We start from the raw sequence: 27,544 nt of genomic DNA, 5'->3' as shown, positions 1-27,544 counted from the left end.
GGGGAGCAGCTGTGGCGGGAGATGGAGCTACACATCAGATGAGGGGGAATGGGGAAATAGGGCTGCTCCAATGGGGGGACCGTGCCAGACTGTGAATGGGGACTGGGGCCTCCAGAGGGAGCCCGCAGTGCCGTGCGGCTCCATGGCCGCTGGCCTGAACGGCTCCGGAGGCGCCCGCCACGCTCCGGGAAGCAGGCTGGAGCAGGAGGGCGAGCCCGGCTGTGGGGCGGGGGTGCTTGCAGGTGAAGCCCAGCAGCAGGGAGGCCACCCCGTGAGGCTGCCGGCTGCCCACGCTCCCCGCCAGAGCCCACAGGCAAAACCCTGTGCGGCAGCGGCATGGCCAGCCCACACTGCCCGCCGTGCGGCACATCCGGGCGGGAGAGTGGCGGCGGACGGGCTGCCATTTTTCTGCTCCTGTGCCGGAAGAGAGGGGCCAGAGAAGGGACCTTCCCGTGAGCCCTGGCCACGGCGCAGGGAGAGGTGACACAGCAGACAGGGACTGCACCTGGGGGCGTCTCACCACCCGCACCCCACTCCTCCCAACACCAGTGACCACACAGCTGCGGGGAGCAATGATGGGATCACTGTGGGGCTCCACTGGGCACCGCCAGCAGGGCTGTGCCAGAGAGGCAGTGGGATGGGGACATGCCTAGGGGTGCCCCAAGCCCCCTGGGGACCACCACCCAAGTGTTACAGGCCCTGCCCGCCAGTGTCCCATGGGGCTATGCTGTGCCATGTGCCCATGAGCAAAGGGTTCAGCCCCTGGCAGGTGGCACCCAGGTGGCACAGGGCCAGGCATGGGGCCAGTGCCCAGGCTGGGATGTGCCCCACTGGCACCCCTGCCTCTCTCTGCTCTGCCAGCATAATGGGGCAAATCAGCAGAGTGAGGGCAGTTGATGACAGTCAAGGCCAGGCTGGGGATGGTCCTAAACCTCTCTCCAGGTCAGCCCTCACTCACTGGATCTTGAGCACCAGGCTGTGGGGAGACATTGGGTGCTCCCAGCCTTCACAGGGCCCTACCCCTTCCAGGGGGTTATAAATAAACCATGAGCTCTATTTTGGGAACGTGGCAGAAACGTGTGTGGCAGGTTGCTCCAAAGAGAAAGGAGAAAAGTTGGCTGCTGGGCCCCGCCCGGGTGTGGCCGCTGCAGCCGAAGTTGCCCCCGGGGAGATGGGCTGTGCCAGATGTATTTCCCCTTTCGGGAGCAAAGGGGGTGACCCCAGCCATGCCGGGTGCTGCCCCATCTCTGCACGTGGATCCAAGGTCTCGGTGCTGAGCTCATCCAGCACCAGGCACACTGCAGTTCCAGCTCTCATGTGTCACCACAGCACGTGGGCACCGGGCACAATGGCCTGTGGTGGGTCGCGTACCGCTGACCGAGCCCCAGGCTGGGATCTTGGAGGTACAAACAAGTCAAGAGCAAAACCTTTGACCATGGCACTTCCTGCCAAGTTACCCCACCCTCCGTGGGTGCATTGGAACGGTGCCAGACTGAACGTGGCGGCAGTTTCTCCACGGTGGTAGCGTGGCAGCATGGGGACAACAGGTTGGGGACCTCAGTGTGGCCCATCTGGGGCAAGTGCTGGAGAGAAATGGTTGTGCCATTGCCGGATGCTGGCAGGGCAGGAGGAAACACAGGTGCAGGGCCAAAGGGGCAGCAGGGAAAGCCACAAGCCCCTGGAGGAGCTGCCAACATGCACAGGCAGGGAGCAGGCAGGGCACGGGGTGAGACGCCCTGCTGAGGTGCGAACCTGCAGCCGCTCCAGGATGCTGTTTTTGGTGGGCGAAGGCTGCGCCCCAGCGGGGCGGCAAGGGCTGGGCAGCGGGTGCTGCCTGGATGTGCAGAGAAGCTGCTGCCCGGAGCGCGGCACCAGTACGGCCGGGGGTTCCCGCACGGCCCGGCCGGGGGGAAACAAAGGGCAGCGGCGGGCGGGGGGAGCGGGTCCTCCCGGGCAGCGCAGCGCCGAAGCCCCGCGGCAGCACCCAGCTCCCCGCCCGGCACCCCGGGGGGCGGCCGGGCCCTGCCCCCCGCGCGGTCCGGGCAGCACCGCCCCGGTGCCACATCCCTGCGCTGCCCCGGTCGCTGCCCCCCGCCCGGCCGCTCCCGCCCCGTGCCTGCCCAGCCGTGCCGGTGCGGCGGCGGCGTGGCGCGGCGCCCGGACCCGCGCGGCTGGCGGCAGAGACCCCGGCCCCCATCTGGAGGTAGCGACGGAGCCGCCGCCCGCCGCAGGGCCGCCGGCCGGCCGAGGAGGGGTAGCGGAGCGCCGATGGCGGCCCGACCCGGGGGAGCAGGCGGGCTCGGGGCCGACTGCGCGTCGCTCGGCAGCGGGAGGGCGGGCGGGAGCGCGGCGCTCGCTGTCCGGGAGCGGCGGAGCCCGGCGAGGACAGCCAGGCCGCGGGCACCCGGGCGCCGCTCCCCGGCGGGCGAGGCTCGGCACGGCGGGCCTCGGGGAGGGCGACGGCCCGGCTCGCCGGTGCGCGGGTGGGCGGCGGGGGAGCGCGGCCGGGACGCCGGGCTCGGCCCGCGGGGCGCGGCGGACAATGGCAGGGGGTGACCAAAGCCCGGCGGGGGCGGGCGGCGGCCCGCGGCTCCCGCCGCGCTGGCTGCCCGCAGGGACTGGGACCGGGGCCGGGGCCGAGGCGGGGCGGGCGGCTCACACTGCCGGGCAGGAGCCGCCGCCCGCCGGGTGCCCCGCCGGGGCGCAGGGCCCGGCCGACTCCATTTTGTTGGCGCCCGCTCCGCCGGCACTCGCAGGCCCGCGGCCTGACCACCGGCCCCGCGCCCGACGAGGCGGAGCGGAGGGGCAGCTGCCGGCCGGGGCGCCCGGGACCGCAGGTGAGGCGCGGCTGGGCCGCCCCGTCCCGCCCCGTCCTGTCCCGGCGGGGCTGCCCGGTGCCACCCGCCGACGCCTAAGATGGAGGCGCGGCCGGTGGGCCCGAGGGCGCGGGGCCGCGCTGGCCGGGCTGCCATGTGCGCCGGGCGGGCCGAGCCGGGCCGCGGGCGGGGAGCGGGGCCGCAGCGGGGCAGGCCGGGCCGCGGGGCGGCCGCTGGCGGCATCGGGCGCGCCGAGGGGGGGCAGCACTGAGCGGCCCCTCCCCCACCCCCCTGGGTTGGCGGCGCGCGGGGGGGGGGGGCGCCCGCCGGGGGGCGAGGGGGGTGAAGGGGGGGGCGGCGCGGGCGCGCGCTGATTGGCCGCCGCTGAACCCCCAAGAGCGGGCGCGGGGGCGCGCGCGCAGGCGCGGGGCGCGCGCCGGCGGGATGGCGGCGGCGGGCGCGCGCATGCGGGGGAGGGAGGAGGGAGGCGGCGGAGCGGCGCTGGTGGGGCCTGCCCGAGCCGGGTCGGCGCGTCTCGTTCTCGGCCCGCACCGGGTGCAGGCGGCGAGCCGGCCGCGGCGGCCGCAGGTGAGCGGCGCCCCGCGGGGCGACGGCGGCACCCGGCGAGGCGGGCGGACCCGAGGCGAGGCAGGCCGGGCCGGGTGACGGGCCGCGGCCTGGGCCTAGCGCGGCGACGGCGGGGCCGGCGAAGCGGAGCGGGCCCCCGGGCGCGGCTGCCATTTTGCGGCGGCGGCCGGGCTGACCCCATTGTGCTGTGCCCGCAGGTGGATGCCCGCGGCCTGGCATGGAGCAGGCCTGCGAAGTGAGCCGCCGCAGCTGCCTCGTCCCGTTCGGTACCTCACTGGCGGCCGCTGAGGCCAAGGGCGGCCCTTTCGGCGAGGGCCGCGGCCCCGAGCCGCCGGCCATGCAACTGGCCGCCGCCAAGCCTGTCTACGGCCAGGACCCCTCGTCTTGCTACATCCCGCTGCGCCGGCTGCAGGACTTGGCCTCCATGATCAACGCCGAGTACCTCGGCGGCGCCGCCGACGGCGCTGAGGCCCTGCCCGACCCCGACTCGCCGCCCCCCCGCCTCGCCGCACTGCAGGACCCGGCGGCCGGCGCCGACGGACCCGGCCTGGCTGCCGACGCGCCCCGCGGGGCCCTGGCCTTCCCCCTGCTCCTGCGGGACGGCGGGGAGGAGGCTGCGGAGGAGGACGGCGCCGAGACGCCGGAGGAGGAGGACGACGACGACGACGACGACGAAGAAGAAGAGGAGGAGGAGGAGGAAGAGGAGGAGGTGGTTGTAGTGGAGGAGGACGGGGAGGAGGAGGTGGCCGAGCCCGGCTCGCGGAGCCGCGGCCGCCCCGGGCCGCAGCAGGGCCCGAGCAGCCCGCAGCCACCGTGCCTGCAGCCGGCCGAGCCGGTGCTGACAACGGTGCTGGACGGCGGCCCCGGGGACAAGCCGGAGCCCGCGGCCCTCAAGCTCGTAAGCACCGGCGGGGCGCGGGAGGGGAGGCGGGTGGCCGCGGCCGCTGCCATTTTGCGGCGGAGGCCGGCGGGGCCGGGCCGGGCGCCCTCGCAGCCGGCACCCTCGAGGGCGGGCAGCCATCTTGCCGAGGGGACCCTGCCGGGGCGCGGGCAGCCTGCCGGGCCGGCGCCGCGGGCTGTCAGCGGCTCTGCCGCGCACCTGTGCCCGGCGCGGCCGTGCTCGCCCTGCTGCCGCTTTCCCTGCGGAGTGAGCCGCACCATCCCTTCACCCGAGGAGAGGGGGTCGCTGCCAAGTTCCGTGGAGTTTTTTCCCAATTACAAGGGGTTTTCTAGGAGGTGAGGAGGGCAGGAGGAGAGCTCTCCCCTCCAGCATTAACGCTGTCAGACGGCTCTTTGTCTGGCCTGGCTTGAGGTAGACAAGCTGTGAGACTTTGGCAATGGCCAGGGAGGGGCCGTGTCACGGCTTGACAGACCTTCATGGACGGGAAACCTTGCTCGGTACTCAGGCTGACATCTTTTTCTTTCTGATTTCTCTCTACATCCCAAAATTCCTTCAGTTCATTTTCTGATATGGTTAATAAGACGCAAAACTGTTTGAACTTTTGGAGTTCTGAAAGGAGTTAAATGCATTCAACTTTTGTATCTAACATGCTTTCAAATGCAAGTATAATTGCGGTTGGTGTTGAGTGTAGCTTTTTATTTGTAGATATATATGTCTATTTCCTGCAGTTCTTCAGTATTTCTTTTGTAAATTTCTTAAGCATGCTTTTGAAAGCTTCAGGTTCCTTACTGGCAGATACTCTGAGTTTTAAGTATGACTTGATGCGGGGTGTGAAAATTAACTCGTGGCAGTGCTGACACTGAACCATCTCGCTCTCTTTAATTCCAGTGTAGCCGCCCGTGCCGGACAGACAGATGCTACTGGTGCATGCAGCACCTGGGGAGAAACGCTTGCCTTCCAACTGTGTTCATTTGGGAACACGCTGTGTTCCTGCTGTGCGTGCTGGGAGATGGGGAGCGCTTGTCACAGAGTGCCCACGGAAGGGCTGACTTCAGGAAGATACCGACAGCAGCTTAATTTGTTTGTGGCACAGTTTAGGCTCAGCTCTGGTGGCTCCGGGTCTGCAGATCCCCTCGAGTGTTCCGTGGGAAGAATCTGTCTCCTTGCGGAGACTCTGCTTTTAGTCTTTGCAGGTTGGAGGCTACTGTTGGTCTGAGGTTTGTGCGTATGCTTAGCTTTGTTTTGCAGAGCAAAGCAGGGATCTCTTAGACATGTGCTCAGTGATGCGGTTGTGGGAGGGTCTCACGTTGTAAACAGAAGCCGGCAGAGGTACTTTCACAACACTTGCCTCTGCTATCAGTGGTTTACAATGTGCTCCACACAACTGCAGCTTGTAGGGTGACAAAAGTGTCATAGTGATTGAGCCTGTTATTTGAATATGCAACGAGGGGTTGACTTTTCAGTAAAACTGCCTTGGTGTCTGCTGTAATTTGACATTAACCTCGCTGAATTGGCCTGGTGACTTAAAAGCATAGTTGCATTCAGTAAAAAAAATACAAAGAAGAAAAGCCTTTTTTTAAATACAGCTTGGGATCCTTCTCTCCTTGAGTCTTGCATTATTCTTTTAATAAGTGCACATTGTTTGAATGGTCCTTCTTTTTAGCCCTGCTGCTTGTGGGATGGAAAGAGAGGGATATTTCTCCATATCACTGAGAGTTAAAAGCTTTCAGTTGCTGAACATGACACAGTAGCTAGAAATAACCAGGTTTGTCTCTCATATTGTGTATTCATGTAGGCATTTAATTCTAGTTTAATTTGGTTTTAGGTAACTGGAATTAACCCTTTTTTTGAGAGAGAGCCTGCTGAAACTTAAAAAAACACCCCAAAACAACAACCATAAACTCCAGGGAGTTTTGTACTGATCTTTTTAGGGTGACATGTCATAGCTGGGCTTTTCTTTCGGATAATCCCTTTTACCTAGTTTGATGATGGGGCTCCTCCACCTTACAGTGGGACTGTCTCAGAGCTTTTATTCTTTAAGCTCACAGCTTTGAGCGTGCCCACTGATGCTCAAAGATCCTCTTTCGCCAAGAAGAAAGTGTGTGTGTGTCTCAGACTTCTGTGTCTGCCCCTTGCAAGCTTTGCATTTTTCACCAGATCACTGCGATTTTGAAAAGGCTGATTTCCAAAATGTGGAGAGCGCTTCCAGCAGAAGGGTCAGCATTTGGTTTAGTCTTTAGTGGGATGCAAAGTCCAGCATTTAAGTAATGCCTCTGGGCAGGTGAGGTGGCGGCAGGTATTGTTTTGCAGGGGATTTGTGAATAGCCCTGGCATCCGCTGCACCAGACGGGGGGGAGAGGATGCTCAGGTAGCAATTCAGTTGTAAAGAGGGATGTGCATATTCTGAAGTGAAGTTATTTTAAGTGTTGAGTTAATCTTAGCAAAGGTTGACTGGAGTTATCCATGTCCCCAGAAGCTACTGCCAGATTTTGTGTTTGAAGAGAAGGAAATTACAGCAGAGGTTGTTGGGTCTTGTTTCTGCTCCACAAGTGAGGATGTAGTGACTGCTGGCAGCTTCCCTGTGCGCATGGAATTAGTGTTGGGTTATCACCATTTAAATTTAAAATGGATGTTTCTGTGTTGTGTTTGGTTTTCTTGTTTTAATTTATGGGGCTTTTTCTTTACCACCTTGACTCGAGCTTGTCTGTAGTACTTTCCTCGCCTTTGTAAGTCATAGAGGTCCTAGACAACATCGTGTGGAGCTGGAGGGAGAATTTGGCCCAGGCTGCAGCGCCGAGGAGGGCACGGGCCGCCACACAAGGTCTGAGCGCCGTAGGTCTGTCTTGAACTAGTTTACTTATGAATTGGAGCAGGTGGGCTTGTTTCTGACAGAACTCTCATGCTGAAGTTTTGCTTTTTAATCTAACTTTTGTTGCCGCATTACTTGGATTTTGCTTTGCCAGTTTGTTGATTTATTTCTTTTTAATTGCTACCCTCAAATTATGTTAGAGTAGTTTGGTTTGCAGGGTCGAGCTCTCAGAAGCAGAGTGTTCTTGCCTTCGAGTACGTGTGTGCCCCTCTTGGTACGTGTGCAGTTCTGGGTTACGCGGTCACAAGCTGTTTTTTCCACAGGACCCTGATGGCTTCAGGCTGTGGGGTGTGCAGAGCTTGCTGAGGCACTCACTTAGCGGTGCTTTTCGTTCTTCTCGTGCTGTTTCCTCGTTTTCCAGCTCCACGCTGCAGGGGTGTGATGTTCGGGTAATGGCAGCAAGGAAATGAGGTACAGGGAAATCCAGAGCCAGATCTTTCATCACTAAGGATGGCTGCTTCCAGTGGCTGGATGTAGGAAATGAATAGGGCACGTGTGTAGGGCTGCTGGAAGGTTTCTGCTTTACCAGAACCACACCATATGCACTGTGTTGAAAGTACCGAGGGCCAGCAAAGTCCACTCTTTAAGCCTAGAATTAATCCGTGATGAACTTCAGAGTTGTGTTGCATCCTGCTGCTGTGGGGGGAGTACTCTTGTTAAAAAGTGTTTGTCTCCCTGTATGAGAGTTACTCTGGTTCTTCATTTATTAACTGACATGTTTAGTGCCATTTCTCTCTTGGCTATAAATAAAGAAACCAATGCCACGTGATAATTGCTACTCCTTTAAGCATTTCTGAGTCTCCTACTACAGACTGTCGATTTGAAGTGTAACCAGCTACTGGTAATGTTATATCCCCGAGACACAGTAGGCATGGCAGTGGTTTGTTTGAACATGGAACATATATTTCCTTGGTCAGTTGACATCTTCCTGGTGAGGAGATTAATTCCCCTGGCTGTCAGTGCCTCCTGCAGGCACAGTCTCCCTGTACGCGCACCTGGTTAGAACAGGCTCTCGCTGTTCTGCTGTCCCTGCACGGCCCATGTTCCACACAGCCCTCTCTGCCACTGAGATTTATGCTGTTTGGAAGACCTTGTTTTTTCTCAGAAAAGAGCACATAGCTGGATCCCGCCTGACCACGCGATTTGGTGGCGTCCACCTGTGCTGAAGCGCGTTCATGTCTCAAGCAGATCTAAACTTACCCACAAAGGACTTCAGCCATGGTGGGCATCCAGAAAGGGTATTTTCCACGTTTGGGGGACTGTCCTGGTCTGTGTTACTGCTCAATCATAAATTTTTGTGGTCCTTAGTGTCTTTGGTGCTTTGTTGATGTGATAGCGCTGCATCACCTCCTCGTCGTGGCGGTGCGAGCGGGTGGGTGTTCCGATGCTGTGGCGGCAGGACAGTGTGCCCAGGGTGTGAGGAGCAGCTCGCTTTGGGTCACAGCTGTTTTTTTTAACAGTCTATAGGATCCAGAGCTCTCCTGCGCGGCGGAAATATTGGAAATATTTATTTTAGCATTTGGCTATGATTGCTCTTAATCTTCTTCTTTCATTTGTATTTGTTCTCTAATCTAGTATTGCTGATTAGGTATGAAATATCTGTGTATCTGATGTTACAGGAAGACCTGTGGTTTCTCTCGTAAATATAGATGTTTTGGGTATCTGTCATGTGGAGTCAAACTTGAGTGATCGATGCCTTCGCAGTTCACGGGGGGCCACATAGCTCTTTGAAGCTGAACACGTCTGTGTGCAAATAGCAAAACCAGAGGTATTTTATTGCAGATTGGACAGTCTCAAAGGTGAGCTTTTGCTGAATATAATGGCAGAAACCTCTATGTAATTTCTGCTTTCTGTATTTAAAATTTTTAAAAGAAGTTTGGGTGAGAGAGACTTTGTTGAAGCAACGTCCTGGTTCATGTACTGTCCACAGTCTTTAATACTTCACGGCTCTAGTTCAGGTTGTTGCCAGAGGAGTGTAGACTTCACTCAGCTATTCAGCAGGCAGGTTGTGCTCTGTACGGGTGGCATAATTAACACATGGCCTGCTGCAGCTGCAGGAAGGAATGGCCAACGGTACCAACAACATCAGCTCCTACAGGTGCTTTTTTAGGATGTGTGCTGCCTCTCAAGGCCTGTGACCTCCGCTAACCATCTTTGTATTTGCTTGCTGCCGATTTCTCTTGGAAAAGTGCATCTCCCAGAACCTGAGCCTTAATTTTTTTCGAACAAATCTTGTGTTGTTGAGGGTACAGTGATTGTAGTTCTGCTGTTACAGCTGCTTCTTAGCCCTTGCTAAAATCAACCGTAGTGGCTCGGTTTGGCGCGGTTGTGTTTGACTTCAGGGCAATGTAGTTGTGTTTTGCATGAAGTCACAGCTCTGGTTGCCTCTTGTAGTTCGGCAGCTTCTCCTTGCACCCCATTCCCAGGAGTGGCGTTAAACTGTGTGCTGTGTAACAACTATTAGTGGGTTTTCTTTAATATCCCTATGTTAACTAAACAAATCTGTAGCTCACTGAAGAGGTGTCAACTCTGGATACAATTAACAAGCTACTTGAGCCCCAAGGAAAAAAAGTGGTATTTTCTGAGTTATAATTAAGACAGTGTTTCTTAAAAAGATATTCTTAACTCAAAAATCAGTATTATGGGTGATGATCAACTTTCAGCCCGGCTGTTTAGAATATACTTTTGTTTTTCTTGCCTGTGACCGACAGCTTCATGTATATAGTAATTTGGATTATTTTTTACAGTTATTTGCTCGGGCATTTAGAAAGGCACAGGGAATAGAAATACCTGAAGAAAGAAACTCAATCCTAGCGGGGGAGGTTTGTCCTGGGAGTTAAAAAAAGCCCCAAACAAGTTAATGCCATTTTTCATACTAGAAAAATATGACCTATGTTTTGTTCTGTCTGCCCAGAGCCATCAGTACTGTGCAATGCGGTCTTCGCTCAGTAAAATAGGAGTTAAATCCCTTATGGTGGTTAAGGCATTGCCAGAATTTCCAAGTTAATGGGTAGAAAAGGTCTGTAAGAGAGTCTGCTTTGAATTAGAGTAGCAGTTTTCAGCCTCTATTGATTTGTGGACTCCTAAACACTTCCCAGGTGCAGACTTTTGTCTAGTGAATTTAGACCTATCAACAATAGCCTTGCTTGCTTTCATATAATTTCATGGCATCAGAGTATTTTTTTTGCAGACTGCTGAGTTACAGAACGTGTTGCAAATGTGAGTTCAGCGTCCGACCTTTGTGGATTTTTGAGTCAAACTTAGCGATGCTTCTGTGCTGCTGCAGGAGTGGTGCAAGAAGGCTCGGGAAAAGTTGCAGTTTGCTTTGCTGAAATAGTTCCTGCAAGTTTAAATGTTGCTTCTCTTTTGGGTGTGGTGGCGTGGGTGAGGTGTTGGGGTTAAGGTCAGGCGGCAAGGTGTGGAACATCAAAGCAATGGTTTGGTGCTGGTGTTGTGGGACAGGACGATGACCAGCGCAATTAATGGTTTAGCCTGTGGGGGAGTGAGTCCAGTGTGGGTGGCATGTCCTGTGCTTTTTAGGTTTGGGGATTTCTGAGCATAGTCTTTACAGTTGTTTTGGGGGATGATAGGATGATAGGAGCCTCCCTTCTCAGTTCGCGAGGTTTGTCGGTAGTGCTGGAGCCGTGGTGCTGAGGGGGTGTTACTGGAGACACATGTGGGGCACAGGTGTGTGGTTGGGGTCCCTCAGGAACATGTCACACTCCTTCTAGCAGGTGACTGCAGAACGGGAGCTGAGCGGTGGCATGAAGGAGTTTGGTGTGGCTGCAGAGCTCTGGTGCAGACTGGGAAGTGGAGAGTTGGGCATCCCACCGGCTTGGTTCTGGCTGGGAGCTCGGGTGTTCCTTGGGCTGACCTGGGCGAGTGCTCCTGACCGCAGTGCCCAGGAGAGGGGAAGGTGAAGATGCTGCTGTGTTGGACCTGGAGGGCGATGCCCCAGCAGGTGCTGGCTGAAGTTCTCCGTTGTTACACCAGAACTCTGGTGTTGGTGTGGCAGCTCACTGTACCTTTGCAGCAGTGATTAAATGTGCGACAGAGATAAAGATGGACTCGGTACGCATCCATCTCACGTGTGTCCAAAAGCACTGATGAAGCCAGGAGGGATTTTGGCACGCATGCTTTGCCTCTATTGAAGGATGGAAAAGCACTTGTGAAAATTGATGTGCTGACTTTCTGTGATTGTTGTGAATATTGCATCAAGATCTATTTCACTTGCATGTTTGGGAGAACGTCAGAAAGAAATCGAGGGAGAAGTCCTTGTGTGTCTTCTCTATTTCCCAGCCCTTGTGAGGGCCGGTGGGCCTGGCCAGGCACCTTCAGTGCTGTTTGTAGCACGGCCCAAGAGACAGTTTTGTATGAAGTTGACCTGCTCGGCTTGTTGCCTGGTGTCGTTGTGGCTTGGGCAGTGATGAAGCTACACAAGCCACAAATGAATGGCTTGTCCGGCAGCCAGCGGCATCCACAGCTTTGTTTGTGTGGGTGTTTGGTAGGAAACTTGTTCTGGGGGTTGTATTCAGGATCTGGCGTGCTGCTGGGGGTGGCCTGTTCACGCTGCTGGGGCCTTCAGAAAACAAATGTTATACGTAATAAAATAGCGGTGTAGCTAGTATTAACTTTCAGACGCTCATCGGAACTAACACACTGGGGGCTTGTTTTTAATTTTCAAACACAGAGAATTTGATTTTTGTGTATGAGAAACCAGAAGTGTTGAGGTGGGCAGAGCAATCCATCACAGTGGCGCATGCTGGCCGGAGGACGGGGTGTCTCTTGGTTTGGTATTTTTTAGGAAAAAGTGAATGGAGAATTCCTTGCACAAAGATACCTCAGCACACTGGAACAGTTTGTTTGGAAATATAAAGGAGCACAAAAGTAAGGCTGAAAAGGGAGCAGACCTGATGACCTGGTTTTAGTTTGGGATTTTTGCTAGTTCTCTGACATATTTGTCAATTTTTCTTTGTGAGACTTTGCAAAGTTCTGGTAGTGCCTTCAGTTCCTCTGTTGCTTGAAACAATTAAATCTGTATTAAGGAGAACTTGGTTTATCATTTAAAATGTTTGCAGATAACCAGCGTGGGAGTCTTTCCTCTGCTTCAGGCAGTGGTTTGGAATCATCTGTGTGTGTGTGTCTCTGGATTTCTCTCCACCGGGGACAGGGGTGAGATGGGACCGCTCCTCTCCCACCATTGCTGTCGGGTGCATTTCTGGTTAGTGGGGTGAAGTGCCGAATCTGTATGTCACACTGCTGTCCTGCCCAGTCTGTAAGGAAAAGGATCTTGGTTAACCAGTTATCTCTGTGTCTGAGGCTTGGTGGTGTCTCCTCAGTATGTTCTTTAAAATCTGTACATTTATAACTTCTGAACTTGACAGAAGTGCTTTGGGATGTATGAATTATTTTTTATCGGCTCTCTTTATTTTAACCTTTATAGTAGTTCTTGCCTATGTAGTGCCCTTTGCATTTGTAGGCTGCCACAGTCTGGAAAAGAGATAAAAAATACTCCTAAAAACCAGCCAAAGACAACAAATACCCACAAGCATGCAGATAACAGAAGTTTGGCTTGTATCATAACCTCCGCTGTAGTTTTTGCTAGTGAATATTTAATTAGCGAGTATTTAACACCTCAGCGTGATAACGGTCCCAGATAAGAGGCAATATCCTTTTTTCAGAAGCCTGTTTGCTTTTGGCTGCCGTGCTGCAGCCAGAGGACCGGGGCGGTGGGGACGCAGGAGCGGTGGGGGCACTGAGCATGTCCTCAGTGTGCAGCGCTTGGCTTTGCGTTGGACTTGGCGCTTGCCGTGAAGTGCCGGTGTGGTGATAGTTCACCGGTGTGGTGATAGTTCTGGTGATGGTTTCGGCAGACAGACCCTGCAGGTGTTGTGGTTTGAGTGGTTTCTTTACATAATTACTCCAGCTGGGTTTAGCCCGGTCCCGTGCAGGGCTTTGTTTACTCTGTGAGCACTGCTGCTCAGCCTGCACCAGAGCCCGTTCAGCATCGCAGCCTCTCTCCATAAAGGCTTAAAGCTCGGGGGCTTTGTAATGGTACTTTGTACCGAGAAAACTTTGATTGATAGCCTCTTCTTGCTCGGCTTCAAATGCCTCTTAAGCTATGAAGTAGATATAATTTAATTTTATTTTAATTTTTTTTTTCAACCAATTTGGTTTTGATTTCAGAAAAGCTTCTTTAAAATAAGAATCTTTGCTAATGAGAATTTATTTTTTTGCTTTTATCACAAGCAGTTATTAGTTTCAGTTCTTGACTTTGCTTCAGCATTGTTCTTAATCTCATCTTCATTTTATCTTGCCATGCAACATTCACAAGCAGAGATTATGTCCCAATTCCTGCCTTTTTTCCCTCTATCCATATTTGTTCATTTCTCAGTGCATGAAATAATGAAGAGTGGATCACTTGGACTTCTTTACACCTTCCCATCATAAGAGCAGGACAGTGGTAGGAGTTGGACTTTTACCCAGTGGACTCGGGACAGAGGGATAAGCCTGAGCTCAGAGGGCTGAACTTGGAGCTGCTTTTCTTTGTCTTCAACTGAAGTTAACTCAATGACGTTGAACTTCAGCTGGAGTGAAGCCCCATGTCGTGAAAACTTTAGGGATAGCTTTAGCTATGCCCTTTCTGGCAAATTCTGGGAGAGCTTTTAACGGAGAGAATTTGCCTCAGTTGCTGTCCCTCCTTTGCGAGGGCAGAGGGTGAGTCACCGGGCTGGGTGATGGTGAAATGGCCTGAGCTGGGAGCATCAAGGCACAGCACACCATGACCCAGCCGTGTGCCTGGTTGTGGAGGTGCTGCCCATAGCGGGGTGTTTGGCCCAGGCTCGTCCAGCTGCCTTCAAATATAATTTCTCCCTCAAGTTTATTTTGTTAGATTTATTGTTTTTTTTCTCCTGGTAAAAAGAGCTGTTGATGGTCAGCCCTATGGGTGGGGTGGTGGCTTGTAGGAATTAGGTGAACTCCTTGTCATCTCATTCTGTTCAGGAAAACACTAATATCATTGAACTTTATGGAAAAAAGGTGATGCTGAGGAACACAGCGGACTGACCCTCACGAGGCTTCCAGTTGTAACTGATAAGAAGTAGATAACGGGAACAGCTTGTTTGCAGTCCTGGGGTAGTCAGGCTGCGGGGAGGAGCACCAGAGCTGCCGCCTCAGGAAGGAGCGGCTTTGTAGAGAGCGCTGGAGGCTTTTGCGGTGGAGCTGCTGCTGCCCCGGCGCTGCTGTGTGCGCAGGCTCGTGTGCGGGGTGTGACGGACCTGGCAGCTGCCAGTGCGGTGAGATCTGCTCAGAGATAGCCCGGCATCTGCTGCAGGGCCCTATCTGCTGCTCTTAGTGTCATTGTTTATACTGTATTGTCTAATTATCGTTCGGATGTGGCTGCCTCCTTTTATTTTCTTCCTTGGCTTTGATTCTGTCCACTTCGTGCCTGAAACAGGCTTGGCAGGATCTTCCGTTATTCTCCGGGGTCAATGGCTTCCTTCTTGCTTTTCTGCGTCCTTCTTGCACACGATCTCTCTCACTGCCCCAGCCTTTCTCCCAAAGCAAGTTCTGTCCCTTGCTGCGTTGAATGATGTCATGTTTGTAAGTCAGGAATAAATTATAACAGGGCTATTTTCACCAAGTGTTTCTGTGGTGGCTTTCAAAAGCAGGTCTGAATTTGAAGTGTGCAGGGCTACGATGGCTGCAGGTCAGTGCTTGTGCTCTGCACAGCCTGACTCTTTGGGTACACGATGTTGAAAATGCTGCCCTGCGACAATGTCACCTGGCTGGTCAGGCTGTTGTGGCACACAGGGTGTCTGTGCCGTGCCGTGCTGTGCTGGAGGTGACAGTGCTGCTCTGGTTGTGACACAGGTGACCGGCACTGCAGGACAGGTGGACCCCGTGGCCATCAGTGTGCTGTGTGTTTGTGGGCTTGTGCTTTGTGCCACCTCTTCCAGCAAGATCAGTGGGTTGAACAGCAGCTGCAAGTGACACAGCCAAGAGTGCTTACTGGATAACTGTTATTTTTGTAACTTTTAAACAATCTGGTTATTTTAAAGGGAAGAAGATTGAGAGACAGTCGAGGACTGACAGTATGCGCACAATAATAAAATCACTTAGAAGTATAAGCTTTCTTTGCTTGATTGATGATCTTAAAGGTCTGTTTCACATTTGCCTGTGATGAGAATTTCTGGAGGGCAGAGATACTGCTTGTGTGGTTGTTTTGTGTATGGGAACGCCTGCTTCCTCATGAAATACCCAGTCAGTGCTCAGTCAGTGCAGTTCACTTAGTGAATTGCAAAAGGTGTGTTTGGCATAGTGCAAACTCAGAGGTGTTTGGCAAGGTAGAAGTGTTTGTGTAACCCTTCTGCTGAACCTCGGCTGGTGACCCCTTCCTCAGTGACAAGTGGTCATTTGGGATCTCGTATTGGTGAAGAAGACTTGATTAAAGACATCTACAAGTTACATTTTTGTTCTTTTCAAAAGTAGTGCAGAGTAATCTGAAATACTGCGTATCACCTCCAGTTTAGCTTGTCCTGTCTGAGCAGCAAATTAATGCCAAACAGTTGATAACAGAGTAGGCGGTGCTGACTCTCTGACGATACAAAACCCGAGGGAGCTCTGTCCTCCCTCCCTCACCAACCCAGGCTCCTGCCCGCTTTGAATTTCATCGTTGTGTTTCCACTGGAGTCACAACATGGTACTGAACTGGTATGCAGTGGCTCATAAGTTTTGTTGTTATTAAAACACTTGATCATTTCTGTGCTCTGTAGGCAAACACTCGCTGCTCTGACCATATGTAGGGATTACATCTGAAGTTGGTTGTGTTTAAAAAACCATGGGCTTTCCCTCACTCACCGAAAAGTCGTCATTACTGCAGGGCTCCATTTTTGGCCATCGAGATATATTAGCAATTTGGTCTTGGCATAGTAAACGTTAATTGTAAAAAGAATGAAATTTGTTTTATTCCGACCCAAGAAATAAATGCTTTGGGGGCTGTAATTCTGGCATCACACAGCAGAGTATAAAGGAAGAGGCTTGCTGTACCTGGAAATAACTGCTGCTTGCACTCCTGATAGTTGTGGGTTGGTATTTTGTGTTACAAATTTTAAAAGCGCCTAGCAGACTTCTTTGTTTGTTTTCTGTGGTCATGTGTAGGTGTCTCTAGCCAGGTGGTGGGATTTAGGGAGAGTAGAGAGGAAAATCCTTGCTCAGGGCTCTTCCTTGGGAATGGGAACCGAGCTGCCTCTTGGACCCACTGGTGGGGCCAACATCTGAGTGCTGGGGTGGAGGTAGCAAACTGGGAAGGAATGAGAATACAGAAGGAGCGATAACTGTTTAAGTATTGTCTGAAGAGTTTCTTGAAAGCCACATTTTCATCAGGTGCCTGTGTGGGGTATTAGGGGGTGACAGAGAGTTGATGTAAATGCGGACTTGCCTCTGAGCGGGGTTGTGGGTGTCCCTCAGGTTGGATCAGCACGAATGGCTTTGGCAAATCTCCAGCGCAGTTTTACTGCTCCATCCAGCTGCCTGTGCTCAGGTTACAGTTGTCAGCAGGTTGCACATACATTGTGTGTGTACTGGGCACCACATTGGAGATCACTGGTTATGATATACATGTGCACTTTAAAGCCTAGGGTTGAAAAATGTGTAAAATATTTGAGGCAAAAGTCACGTTTAGAAGAACACAAGATGAAAGTAGACCAAAAGAATAAGTTTTTTGCATCTGAAAGCGCATCTGCGTTTTAAAAGCCACGAGCAAAGGCAGCACCTCTGGGTCCCGTGCTCACGGATGAGTATTTTTGTTCCAGAAAGGGTGTTTGTGGGGGTGGAGGCTGCAGCGGCACAGCGAGGGGCTGCGCCCGCTGCTGCTTCACGTGCCCGCCCTGAGCTCCTGCCCAGCCCTAAGTTGTTGTGTGGCTTTTGATTGAGTGAGAAGAATTCCAGCAATGTCATCTGTAGCATCATTACCTGCTTTTTTTCATGTAACAGAGAACTTCATTCTTTTGGACTTTCTTTAACCACCTGAAGAAAACCCATTAAACTCAACCTGAAGTAGAATACACCTTTTATTAGAGAGGTCTGTTATGTTTTAGTTGCTGGGATGTTGAGCTGTGAATTGCAAGAGCCGTGCGGCAGGAATGGTGGTGAGCAGGACGGAGAAGCGAAGCGGGAAGGCGCGTAGTTGTGCTGTGACAGATTTAATGAGGAGCAGATCGCTGATTCTGGTCGGCAAAAATACCCGCAGCGCTTCTTAGAGTTCATAAAGCGTTGAACCCACCTGAGACGTGTTGGCTGGTGCTGGTGAGCAGGCAGGACACCCCGCGGTGGGCACGGGGACTCGTGTGGCTGTGCAAACCTGTTGTACCCCGTCTTGGCTTAATTAGTTGCGACGCCAGCGAGCTCCTGAGTTTGCTGAGCTGGTGCCGCGTCCAGCCGGAAGGTGAGCTGGGCAAACGGGCTCTGCGCCCCGCTCCTCCACAGCGAGACACAAATGGCATTAAGCAGTGTCAGGTTTTTGTGTGGTGGAGGATTTTGGCATTCTCGAGGTCGCTGCGCAGCCCTGGGAAGCAGAGTGGGTTTGGGTGACTCCTGTAGAGCTGATAACGTGTGCGTGGGTTTTGGAGACAGGCAGAGTCTGTGTGTCCGTCTGTCCTAGAGGGAGGATGACTGCTATTGTGCTCCCTTTTTCCTGCTCCGCAGTTTTGGGGCAGAGCAATGGCACTTCTGCTCATCTAAATTAAAAGCTTCTGATTATACCTGCCTCTGGTTACAAATACTTTGGTTTAAAATAGTTCATAGTGAAGTTTTTCCCTGGGCACATCTGAGAAGCGGGGAAATTATTAGCTTGTACATACCAACTTTGTTTTGTTTTTAATTGATAAACACTTGATTTGCTGTTCTCATCACTTCCTTCCAGTCAGAAGTATTTCATTGTCTCTCACTACTACTTTTTTTCCCTGCATGATGCAACCTTTGAAATGAACAAATTGGTGTTACTGAAATACTGGGGCTTTGTAGCGACTCCAAATATTTACCTGTTCAAATGCGTGAAATCCGAGCGCAGTCGTTTACCAGAGGTCATGGTCTTTACTAAAAAGAAGGTGTAAGAGCCACTAAATAAAATCAGGACTTGCTTTTTGATGTAAGTGTCTCTGGTGGCCAGATGGCATCTGGGGAGGCAAATACCTTTAAAAGCATCTGGAGCTTTAGTGATTTCTTGTGTTCTGGTTTCTCCCCAAAGATCCAAGCCAAGAAGAAACCTACTCCAGTGAAGTATGAAGTTGGGGATCTTGTTTGGGCCAAGTTCAACAGACGCCCATGGTGGCCATGCACGATTTGTCATGACCCAGTGCTGGACTGTCACTCAAAAATGAAAGGTACTGTATCTACTCAGACCACAAAGAGGAGGTGTTGTATATGGCAGGGTGCTGCAGTTTGTCATTAATGTACAAAAAAACCAAAGCATTTTTGGCCCTTGAAAGGTATGAAGAAATAGGCTCTTCTGTGGAAGACTTGGATCTGTAAAGTTAGGCCTAGATCAAGGAGATGACAGGAGGAAGATGGGACTGAGACTGATGGAAGTGGCACGTGTTGGACTCGGAGGCTTTTCGCAGATTATAGGAAGGATGAGTAGGTGGGCTGAGCACAGGGCAGCGCAGAAGGCAGAGCAGCCTCTCGTAAAAGATCTGCAGAGAAAAAGGAGGTGGATCAGGGAGGGGAGGACAAGGGTGAGCGAGCAGAGCTGGGAAACCTGGAGCGTGTGGGGACGTGGAAAGTTGGCCAGGCTGGGAGAGAGGGAGGATGGGAGACTCCGAAAAGCGGGGAGTGGGGTCGTGCGGTGGAGCTCCGAGTGCCTGAAGGTGTGCTGGGAACGTGCGAGAGGTGACTGCGGCTTTGGTCTTGTTTGGCACAGGGAGGCAAGGGGCTGTTTCTGGGGAAATTACGGAAAAACCTGGAGATGGGGCCATGTATGTGGAAGTGTGTGAGGGGAAGAGCTGGGGGAAGGGAGGCAGGGAAGTGTCGGTGAGTGATGGAGAGAACAGAGGGGAAGTGATTTTTTTGAAATTGCAGCTCATTTTGAATGAGCTGTCACTGCTGCCGTGTGGACACTGCCACGAGTGGAAGGCGTATTTATTCTTGGTTTTCCCTTCTGATTCTTTTTGTCCTGTGGGCAACTGGAAACCCCTTGAAATGGTGCCGTCTGCCACTGGCAGCTCTGTAGGCTGGTGAGGTTGCCGCTCACCCATGTGTTTCTCTCCAGTTTTTGTGGCCAAAGCACCAAGTGACGTTTTTTTAGAGTGGCCATAGCTCAGAGCCCTCTGCTATTTTCTCTAGAGACATGTGTCTCTTCTCCTACATTTGTGTTCACGTCATCCCCAAGTCTGGGTGCTATACTATAGTCTCCTTACTTGCCGTTTTTCCACCTTCATCCTTTGGGAAGCATCCATCCTGATTCTAGATAATACTGGATGTGCTGTTTTAAATAGTCCCTTTTGAACTCTCAAATTCCTGTCAAAGATGTTGCTGGAAAATACGCTAGACATATATTTTCTCTCCCTGCATCTCCCTCCGTGAAATTTTGCACAGTATTTAATGCATATAGCTGTCCAGTAATGCCCTCTTAGAAGAACGATTTCTAATAAAGGAATTCTGCAGGGAGGAAACATGCTATTAACAAATTCCAGCAAGGTCTGACCTCCAGCTCCATGACAGAATCTCCCGTCATGTTTTACCTGTGTTCAAATGGCATTTTCCAGTTGTGGCTGTGTGGAATCTGCTCATCTCCCCGATGCCAAGGTGGCAGAGCGGCTGGTTCTGAACTCCGGTGCTTTTGGGCAGGGGCAGCAGCCGGGCTCTGTGCCCTCTGCAGGAAGCACAATCCTCCTGTCTCGGCTCTCCCGTTGCCAGGGGAACGAGCCCTTCAGAACAAGGCAGGTCGCTTCAAATTCATCACTTGTGCAGAAAGCTCTTCTCCTAGATTTGAGATGTGGTGTTTTGTTTAAAGCAGTTTGCTTTTTCTCAGCAAGATTTTTGGAGCTGGAAGCTGGAGGCTCAGTGGCTTTAGTCCAGTGCTGTGAACGGGAAGGAATGAGTCCGTCATCTTTGCCCTTGGTCTGATGTTGCCCTGGGTGTCATTTGTCATCCTCTGCGTAGCCTGGGTTGGAATCTCTATGTCACAGTGCTGAATGCTGGGCTGTGCTGGCGCTCCTGGAAGAGGCAGCACAAACCAAACAGGCTGCAAAGTCTGGGCTGTGTGTGCAGAGGGTGAAGGTGTCCCAGGAGAACATGAAGCACGCTGCAGCCGAGTGCAGGGACAAGTTTCTATCCCTTGTTCAGGCCTTGTTTGCTCTGTTGTAATGCTTGTAACCTGTCCTTTTTCACCAGCACACCCAGTACCGGGTCAGTTCTTAACCGCACCGTGTCTGTTCACCGTTCTCGCATAGAAAACACTTTAGAAAAAATCTTTGATTGCATCCATATGATTGAGTTTCTCCTCTTGCTCTGCACCTTTGTGCCCAAAGTATGGAGATACTCATTGTGACTAACATTTTGTCGTTTTGCACCTGGTCTTTGTAGAGTGTGTGTACTTATGTGTGTACTTATTTAAATACTTTTCTTAATGTTTTATGTCCTGAATAAGAGTTTGTTTGAGAACAAAGCATTGAACAAGATGGGATGTATCATAGTGGGGGAGGTTCCACCTGTATGAGTAAATCCTGTCCAGAAAGATGTCATTTCTGGGTGTTGACAGCACACTGCTGCCTTTGCCCAACAGGCAAGGGGACTGGACTGTTTAATCATTAATCAGAGAGCAGCAAAAAAGAAATGTCCTGCGTAGGATGTTGTGTCTCCCAAAGAAAAAAATAAAAGAGATATTTCTGCAATTTTTTGCGGCCAAACTGCAGTCTTTGCTCTAGGGAGATGACCCATCTTAGACCTGTTAATCAAGTGTTTGTAAGAAAATAAATTAGACAGTAGCAACACAGAGATCAAAGGGGTCTCTCTTAGTTCTGAGTAGGAATCCCCAGAACTGAGAATGTTACTAAGCAAAAAGTAGTTGAAAATTAATTGGCAAACTGTTACTGATTTCTGTGATTCTTTTTGTGTGATTCTGTTAAATTTCTCAAAATAGTTTCCAATCGGAGACCTTACCGAGAGTACTATGTGGATGCCTTAGGAGAACCTTCGGAGAAAACCTGGGTTGCTGGGAAAGCTATTGTCCTCTTTGAAGGAAGACATCAGTTTGAAGAGCTGCCTGTGCTCCGGAGGAGAGGAAAGCAAAAGGAAAAAGGCTACAAACATAAGGTGAAAGATCTGTTTTCTCTACGTATTTGATCCTTTAAATCTGCACAGTACAAAGTGTTCCTTTATCCTGGAATTGCACTTTGACAGCTTTCTTCTGTGGCAGCGACTGCAGCAGCACAGCCAGGGAAGCGGTTTGTTGCATCCTTACAACAGCGCGGTTTATAAGCTGCCAGGAGTTTCTGGGCTCTCTTTCGTGTCGGGGCGTGAGCTGCTGCTGTTCTTGACCTGGACAGTTCTGAGAGGCAGGAGAGCCCGGCCTCTGGCGCTGTGAGGTCCGTTCAGCGCGCAGCCCCCTCCTGACTGCTACCAGCGCTCCCGCATGGCTCCCTGTGCTCTCTGGCAGCCTCTTTTGGCCCATCGGAAGCAGAGGTGGGGTTGCACGCTTCGCTAGATCGCTGGCTGAGATAAAGCAGCGGGTATTTTAGCTCTGCTTCAGTAATTCTCTTCACAGAAAGCTGTTAGGACTTAGAATTTCACTTGGGAAACACTTTGTCAGTGAACCTGTGGGAATGAGTTTTGTGGCTCATCACATCATCTCTGTTTCCAAATGTAACAGCTCAGAGCAGTTGTAGCCAGTATATGGACCGTGCCCCAGGGCTCTGCTCTCCTTCTTCTGAAAGGTGACGGGAGAAATTAACATTTTAGAAATGCTGAAGAGACCACTGCATTACTGTGAGAGAGCAGATAGTCACACTGGGCAACGGTGTCTGATTTCTGTTTTTTCCCAGGAGGTTTATTAGCACTCACATACTTAACTTATTTAATCTGATGGTTTTGCACTTACATAAGTTAAGTACATAACTGCTCTTGCAGATGCGAGTTGCCAGGTGTAATACCCTCATTTGGTTTTCTTTTTCCAAGGGCGTGTTTGGTATCTTCTCTAAAGACTTGTCTCCTTGTGTTCCCAGCCCATAACAACTAGTTATATGCTCCCACGTAACTTTCCTGGTCGTAGAAGTGCTGCATGGCTGGAGGTTCATCCCATATGGAAATGGCAGTGCTGGTGTGGCTGCACTAGAGGGAATTGAATGATTGTTGCTCACATAAATGTCCGGGTTTGCATCCATGGAAGCCAAGATCTGACACAAAGCTGAGAGTTTTTGGCTGGTTTGCTGTTAGGCTCCATGAAACTTCTTAATCTGCTGAGATTTTGTTGGTGTGGGGTCTTATGAGAGGAAAAGTGTCAGAAATCTGAGTTGTTCCTTCTGTCTTGGAATAGATTTTGATTTTAGAAGCAGTTGTGAAACCTTTGATTTGTTGTTGTGCAGCCAAAAACTACACAGGCAGATAAGAAACAAGTTTCTTGCTGGTTTTAGATGTTAGCAGAAGTTCCTGTCCGGTATGAAGAGGGCTCTTTGTTTTATGCTAAAGGTGCAGAGTTAAAGCTGGGAGACTTCTCAGTAATAGCTGTCTTGGATTTGATAGGGTACATTTCAGATGTGTGTGTATATCTCATGTTTGTGCAAAGGTGAGTTGATGGAAAGGGAACATTGAATCGTGCTCTGAGTTCCAGGCATGCAGGAAGAATCATGAACGAGCAAAGCAAACACGACTGCTCAAATATTTTGAGGCAAATCATGTTGCATTTGCCTTAAGAGGCCTGTTGGCTGTTCCTTTGTGTTTTTGTGCCAGGGATCCATACTATATGTATTGCCCTTTATGTTCAGGCTTTGCTGGAATGCCAGGACATGTGGTTCCTGGGAGACCTGTGCTTGCTGGGACCTTTTTGCTCTTTTGGGAATGCACAGGGGTCTTTATTAGGCTCAGTGTGCGTGTGGGTTACTTAACCAGGAGCAATATTTTCTGTGTCCGTTATGCACAGTCTCTGGGAATCAATGTGATTGTCTTAAAGACACAAGATGCAGGTTTTTCACTCTGTTCTGTGCCTGGTGCACCTCAGTCTCACTTTTACCTTGTTGATTACTCACTCATATTTTTTTTTTCCTCCTTTTTTTTTTATTTCTCCTCCAACTTCAAGGTTCCACAAAGATTTCTGGCTAAATGGGAAGTCAGTGTTGGGCAGGCAGAAGACATTCTTCTCGGGGGGCCAGAGGATCAGAAGTGCAGCCAGAACTGCAGCGAGCTGGACAGTGAGAGGGAAGCGCAGGCGGAATACTACACCAACGGCCCTGGAGCAGAACGGGACAGGCAGCTGAACGGCTGTTTTAAATCCTTGGCGTTTGACTCCAGACACCCGGCCAGTGGAAAAGGAAAATTGCACATGAAGCCACATCTGAAAAAAAGCTCTGACAGCAGAAAAAGGACTAGAGTAAAAAAGAGTGGCGTAAGAGTGGAAGGATCCAGGGGAGAAATCCAAGGAAAAATGACGGAGAGCATAGTTAGAAACATGATTGTTGGAGACCTTCCAGACAAACACGCATCTCATGAACTTCGCCGGATTGCCAACAGCCTAACAGTGTCTGGGAGCACCAGGGAAAACCATTTGCTTTCCTCCTTTGGAGAAAGACGTTTTGAGAAGACACCTTTGAAACCAGACTATGAGAATCGTAAAAGTGATGCTCTGAAGAATGCTCTCCAAGGAGACTTGTTTTCCAGTGCATCTTTGGAGAGAGAGAAGAGCTCCCTGGGCATTTTGTGCAGTTCCAAATTACAAATACACTATTCTGCATCTGATGCTGGTATTGAGAAAAAGCAAACTGAATCAGATTCATCCTTGTCCCTCTCAGATGGTGGGAACAGTGATGTAGATACCATGGACCAAAGTTCAGAGAGAGCTTCTAGTGCTCTTGAAGTTAGTGATTCTTCAGATAAAGTGGAGAAGGAATTTCCTATGACGTCAAGTGGAAACATTAAGCTTTCCATGTATCTTTCTCAGAAGAGCAACAGAAGGGCCAGGAAGAAGTCGTACAGAGACTGCAAACCTCTGGGAGGTTCGGTGACCAGCAGACGTGATGGTGGATTTGCGGATGGGGAGCTTGAAGTAGGCTTCTCTGATGCTGAGATGTCATTGACGGCGCTTGAGTGCTCTTCAGATGTGAGAAATGACAATCTTTCCCTAGCAAACAAGCACACTACTCCCCAAAGCGTTTCCAAGGACAGCTCCTGGCCTGCTGTTGTAAATCAAGCAATCTTAAAACCGAAAAGCATGAAATTGCCCCGAATCGGGAGTATAAAATGCAAACATAAAGAAAAAGTTGCTGGGTCGGAGCCTTCTCTTGCAGAAGAGGAGGGTGACGTGAATCGCTGCTCTTCTGATACCAAAGGTTTCTCTGGCCTTCAGAGAGATTCTCTGCAGAGAAGCGGAAAAGCTGATGGTCAGAAACTGTTAAACAACGTGCACGAGAAGCCCAGGGATTCTGCTGAAATCGAAACTGCTGTGGTGAAACACGTCTTGTCAGAGCTGAAGGAGCTGTCGTACCGGTCCATGGGTGACGATGCTGGTGACTCTGGTGCTCCAAAGGCCACAGTACCTTTGCTTTTCTCTTCTGCCTCTGGTCACGGTCGTTTGCCTATTGAGCCAGATTACAAGTTCAGCACCTTGTTAATGATGTTGAAGGACATGCATGACAGTAAGACAAAAGAGCAGCAACTGATGACTGGTCAAAATATAGTCCCGTTTCGAAATACCAGCACAGCTGACGGTTCTGGAAGCAATTCTGCGAGCGGTCTCAAGTCCTTGTCTGTTGTAGGTCCCCCATATAAAATAGAAAGAAATGGAGATTGTGTCCAGGAAACAGTAAACCCAAACTCCGCTCTAAGCAACTCCTCATTTTCACGCAATCCTCCAACCAAGTTGACGGGGATTGGTACTAGTAAAAGGGAGCCCGCGAGTACTGCTGTTTCTGGGACAAATGGCACAAATTGCGTGCCCAAACGCAACTGTTCAAAATCTAAGCAGTCATCAAAGCTTGGAGATAAAAAAGTTTCAAACAGAAAGGACTTAAAACCAGGAGGGCCAAGTAAGTTGCTAAGTCGGTTATCCAGAGATTCAGGAGAACATGCATTCCGCGTGCACGGTTCGGTTACCAGGCCTCTAGGTAATGAAGCAGAAGATACTGAGAGGAAAGAGTCTGTTGATTTAACAGAACATTCAACTGATGAAGACTCTGCCTGTTTATCTGATGACAATTTAGATCGTATTGGAAGGAGCCCTGAAGCTGGTAGAAATATTGAGAGCTGCACTTCTGCTGCAAATGGGGAGAGTCCAGACTTGGATTCAGAGGCAAATAGTGAGAGCTCTCTTGGTGATGAGTCTAATGATATAAATCACGTAGCACCCAAAAAGCGATGGCAGCGTTTTAACCAAAGCAGTGCTAGATCTAATAAGCACATCAGTAGATCTAGGGAACAAGGAAACTTGGAGAGTGCCTTTGGCCTGAATTCTCGTGTCTTTTCACTGAAGGGAAAAGAGTGCTTGGGACGTAGGCATTCCCCTCATTCAAAGGTGCTTGAGGGAGACCTGACAGGTCAGGACTATGAGAATCGTTTAGACTTAGTTGAGAAGCGTTTGAATGTATGTGGTAAGCCAAACAACAGTGTGATGGACTCAGAAACAGAGCTTGGCAACTTTGCTCCCCAGTCTGAATTCTCTGCACAAGGTAAGGGAGCTGGACTTGCGCCAGAGCGTGTATTTGTATCCATTTTATACTTTTTGCATTTAAAGCATAAGTTACGGAACTTGAGGCTGTTTGACAACACAGAGATGTACATGTGTGCGCTGAAGAAAGCATGATGTGTTGGTTTGGGGTTCTCTGTAAGCCCGGAGAACAAAGGCAGCGCAGCAAATACGGGATTTTGCTTAGCTTTTTGGTCAGAAGGTTGAAATACATTGCAAATGATTAGTTCCTCCACAGTGAAAGGTAAATTAACATCCTTCAGGGCTGTGGGTTTTTGTTTTCTTTAAAAGAAACCCAACTTGTTCCCTCATAACGTGTTCCTTAGAGCCATGTGCTGGCTGTTGGCTGGACAGATCAGTGCTACAAAGTTGTGGGAAACTGAGCCTCAATGGCTGCTCTTCTTTACTTTTTTTCCTAGAACTGTTTGACATAAGAGTCTGTCTTTGGTTTGTTCCATAGCATTTCATCAAGACAGCGTATCGGCTGGGGTTTTTTGGCATTTTAGTGTGGAAGTTTATTAGCTGCTAATAACAAATTGGGGAACCTCACGGATTTCCGAGGTCTGTCCCACTGGGATGGGGACGTTGGTAAAGGCAAAAAAAAATGGGTGTGCATGGAGAGAATAGGTCCAGCAGAACCGTGTTCAGCTCACACCACCCTCAGGCTTCTGCAAAGAATCTGGGGAAGTAAACCTTTATGAAAACAACAAAGTGAAATTTGTACATAGATTTTGCCAAACTAAATTGCTCTCATCTATTTGCAGTATCATAAATTAATATAACTTGATAGAACTTTGAACCTGGGTGCGTTTTGTCACTTACGTGTTCCCTCGGTGCACATTTTGGTGTGTGTGTTTTGCTATTAGTGGTTGCTGGAGGTTGCCTGCACCGCTGTTTCAGCGTGGAAAAAGGCTTAGTGGTTGTAGGACCTGCCCAAGGCAGGTCACAGCAGGCACAGAAAACGAGCCCGTAGGGTGTAACACATGGGGTAAGAGTTCTAGTTTGAAATCATGACAAGCTTCATCATTCAGTGCCTCACCTGGCTGTGGCTGCGTGCTTTTGGGACATAATCCCGGACGGAGCAGGCGAGGGGCTGTGCCGGGGCTGTCGCAGGAGCGTCCCAGCCCGCCGGACGGAGTGAGTTCTGTTGGCACTGACACGCAGCCAAATTCTCGTGGCTTCATGATGGTTTTGCAGTTGAAGCATCCCTGTAATGTCGCTGCATGAGATGGAGATGCAAATCTACAGAGAGAGACAGAGCTGCTGGGAGGTGGTGGTGTTGGGGAGAACCAGCAGAGGAGGGCAGCAGGTCCTGGGCGCGGTGACATCGAGGAGAGCAGCACAGAGGGACAAAGCGAGGGCCTGGCTTTGCTTGTAGAAGTGACAGGTCAGCAACCGCAGTGTAATCTAATTCCCCTGCCCTAAATAGCGCGTGAGCCTGGAAGCAGAGCTGGACCTTGTCTAGGCCTGTGTGCCCCAGGAGG

General features: G+C 51.2%; 1 protein-coding gene across 7 annotated transcripts in view; it reads left to right on the top strand.

The window, feature by feature from the left end:
* Positions 1-2,076: 2,076 nt before the first annotated feature.
* Positions 2,077-27,544, top strand: part of NSD1 (nuclear receptor binding SET domain protein 1) — a 60,964-nt gene continuing 35,496 nt past the window's right edge. For 2 of the 7 annotated variants that reach the window (XM_065029565.1, XM_065029560.1), the window contains exons 1-5: positions 2,528-2,837; positions 3,602-4,113; positions 18,420-18,555; positions 21,312-21,484; positions 23,463-26,043. In XM_065029565.1, the coding sequence (XP_064885637.1) occupies positions 2,543-2,837; positions 3,602-4,113; positions 18,420-18,555; positions 21,312-21,484; positions 23,463-26,043 (3,697 nt within the window). In that variant the 5' untranslated portion in view covers positions 2,528-2,542. Of the gene's footprint in view, positions 2,204-2,527; positions 2,838-3,247; positions 3,405-3,601; positions 4,303-18,419; positions 18,556-21,311; positions 21,485-23,462; positions 26,044-27,544 lie in introns of those variants that run through there. The other 5 variants (XM_065029562.1, XM_065029564.1, XM_065029563.1 and 2 more) reach the window with 5 other exon arrangements.

Source organism: Columba livia, chromosome 14, assembly GCF_036013475.1.
Source record: "Columba livia isolate bColLiv1 breed racing homer chromosome 14, bColLiv1.pat.W.v2, whole genome shotgun sequence".
Lineage (NCBI taxonomy): Eukaryota > Metazoa > Chordata > Aves > Columbiformes > Columbidae > Columba > Columba livia.
This window is presented reverse-complemented; position numbering and strand designations above follow the sequence as displayed.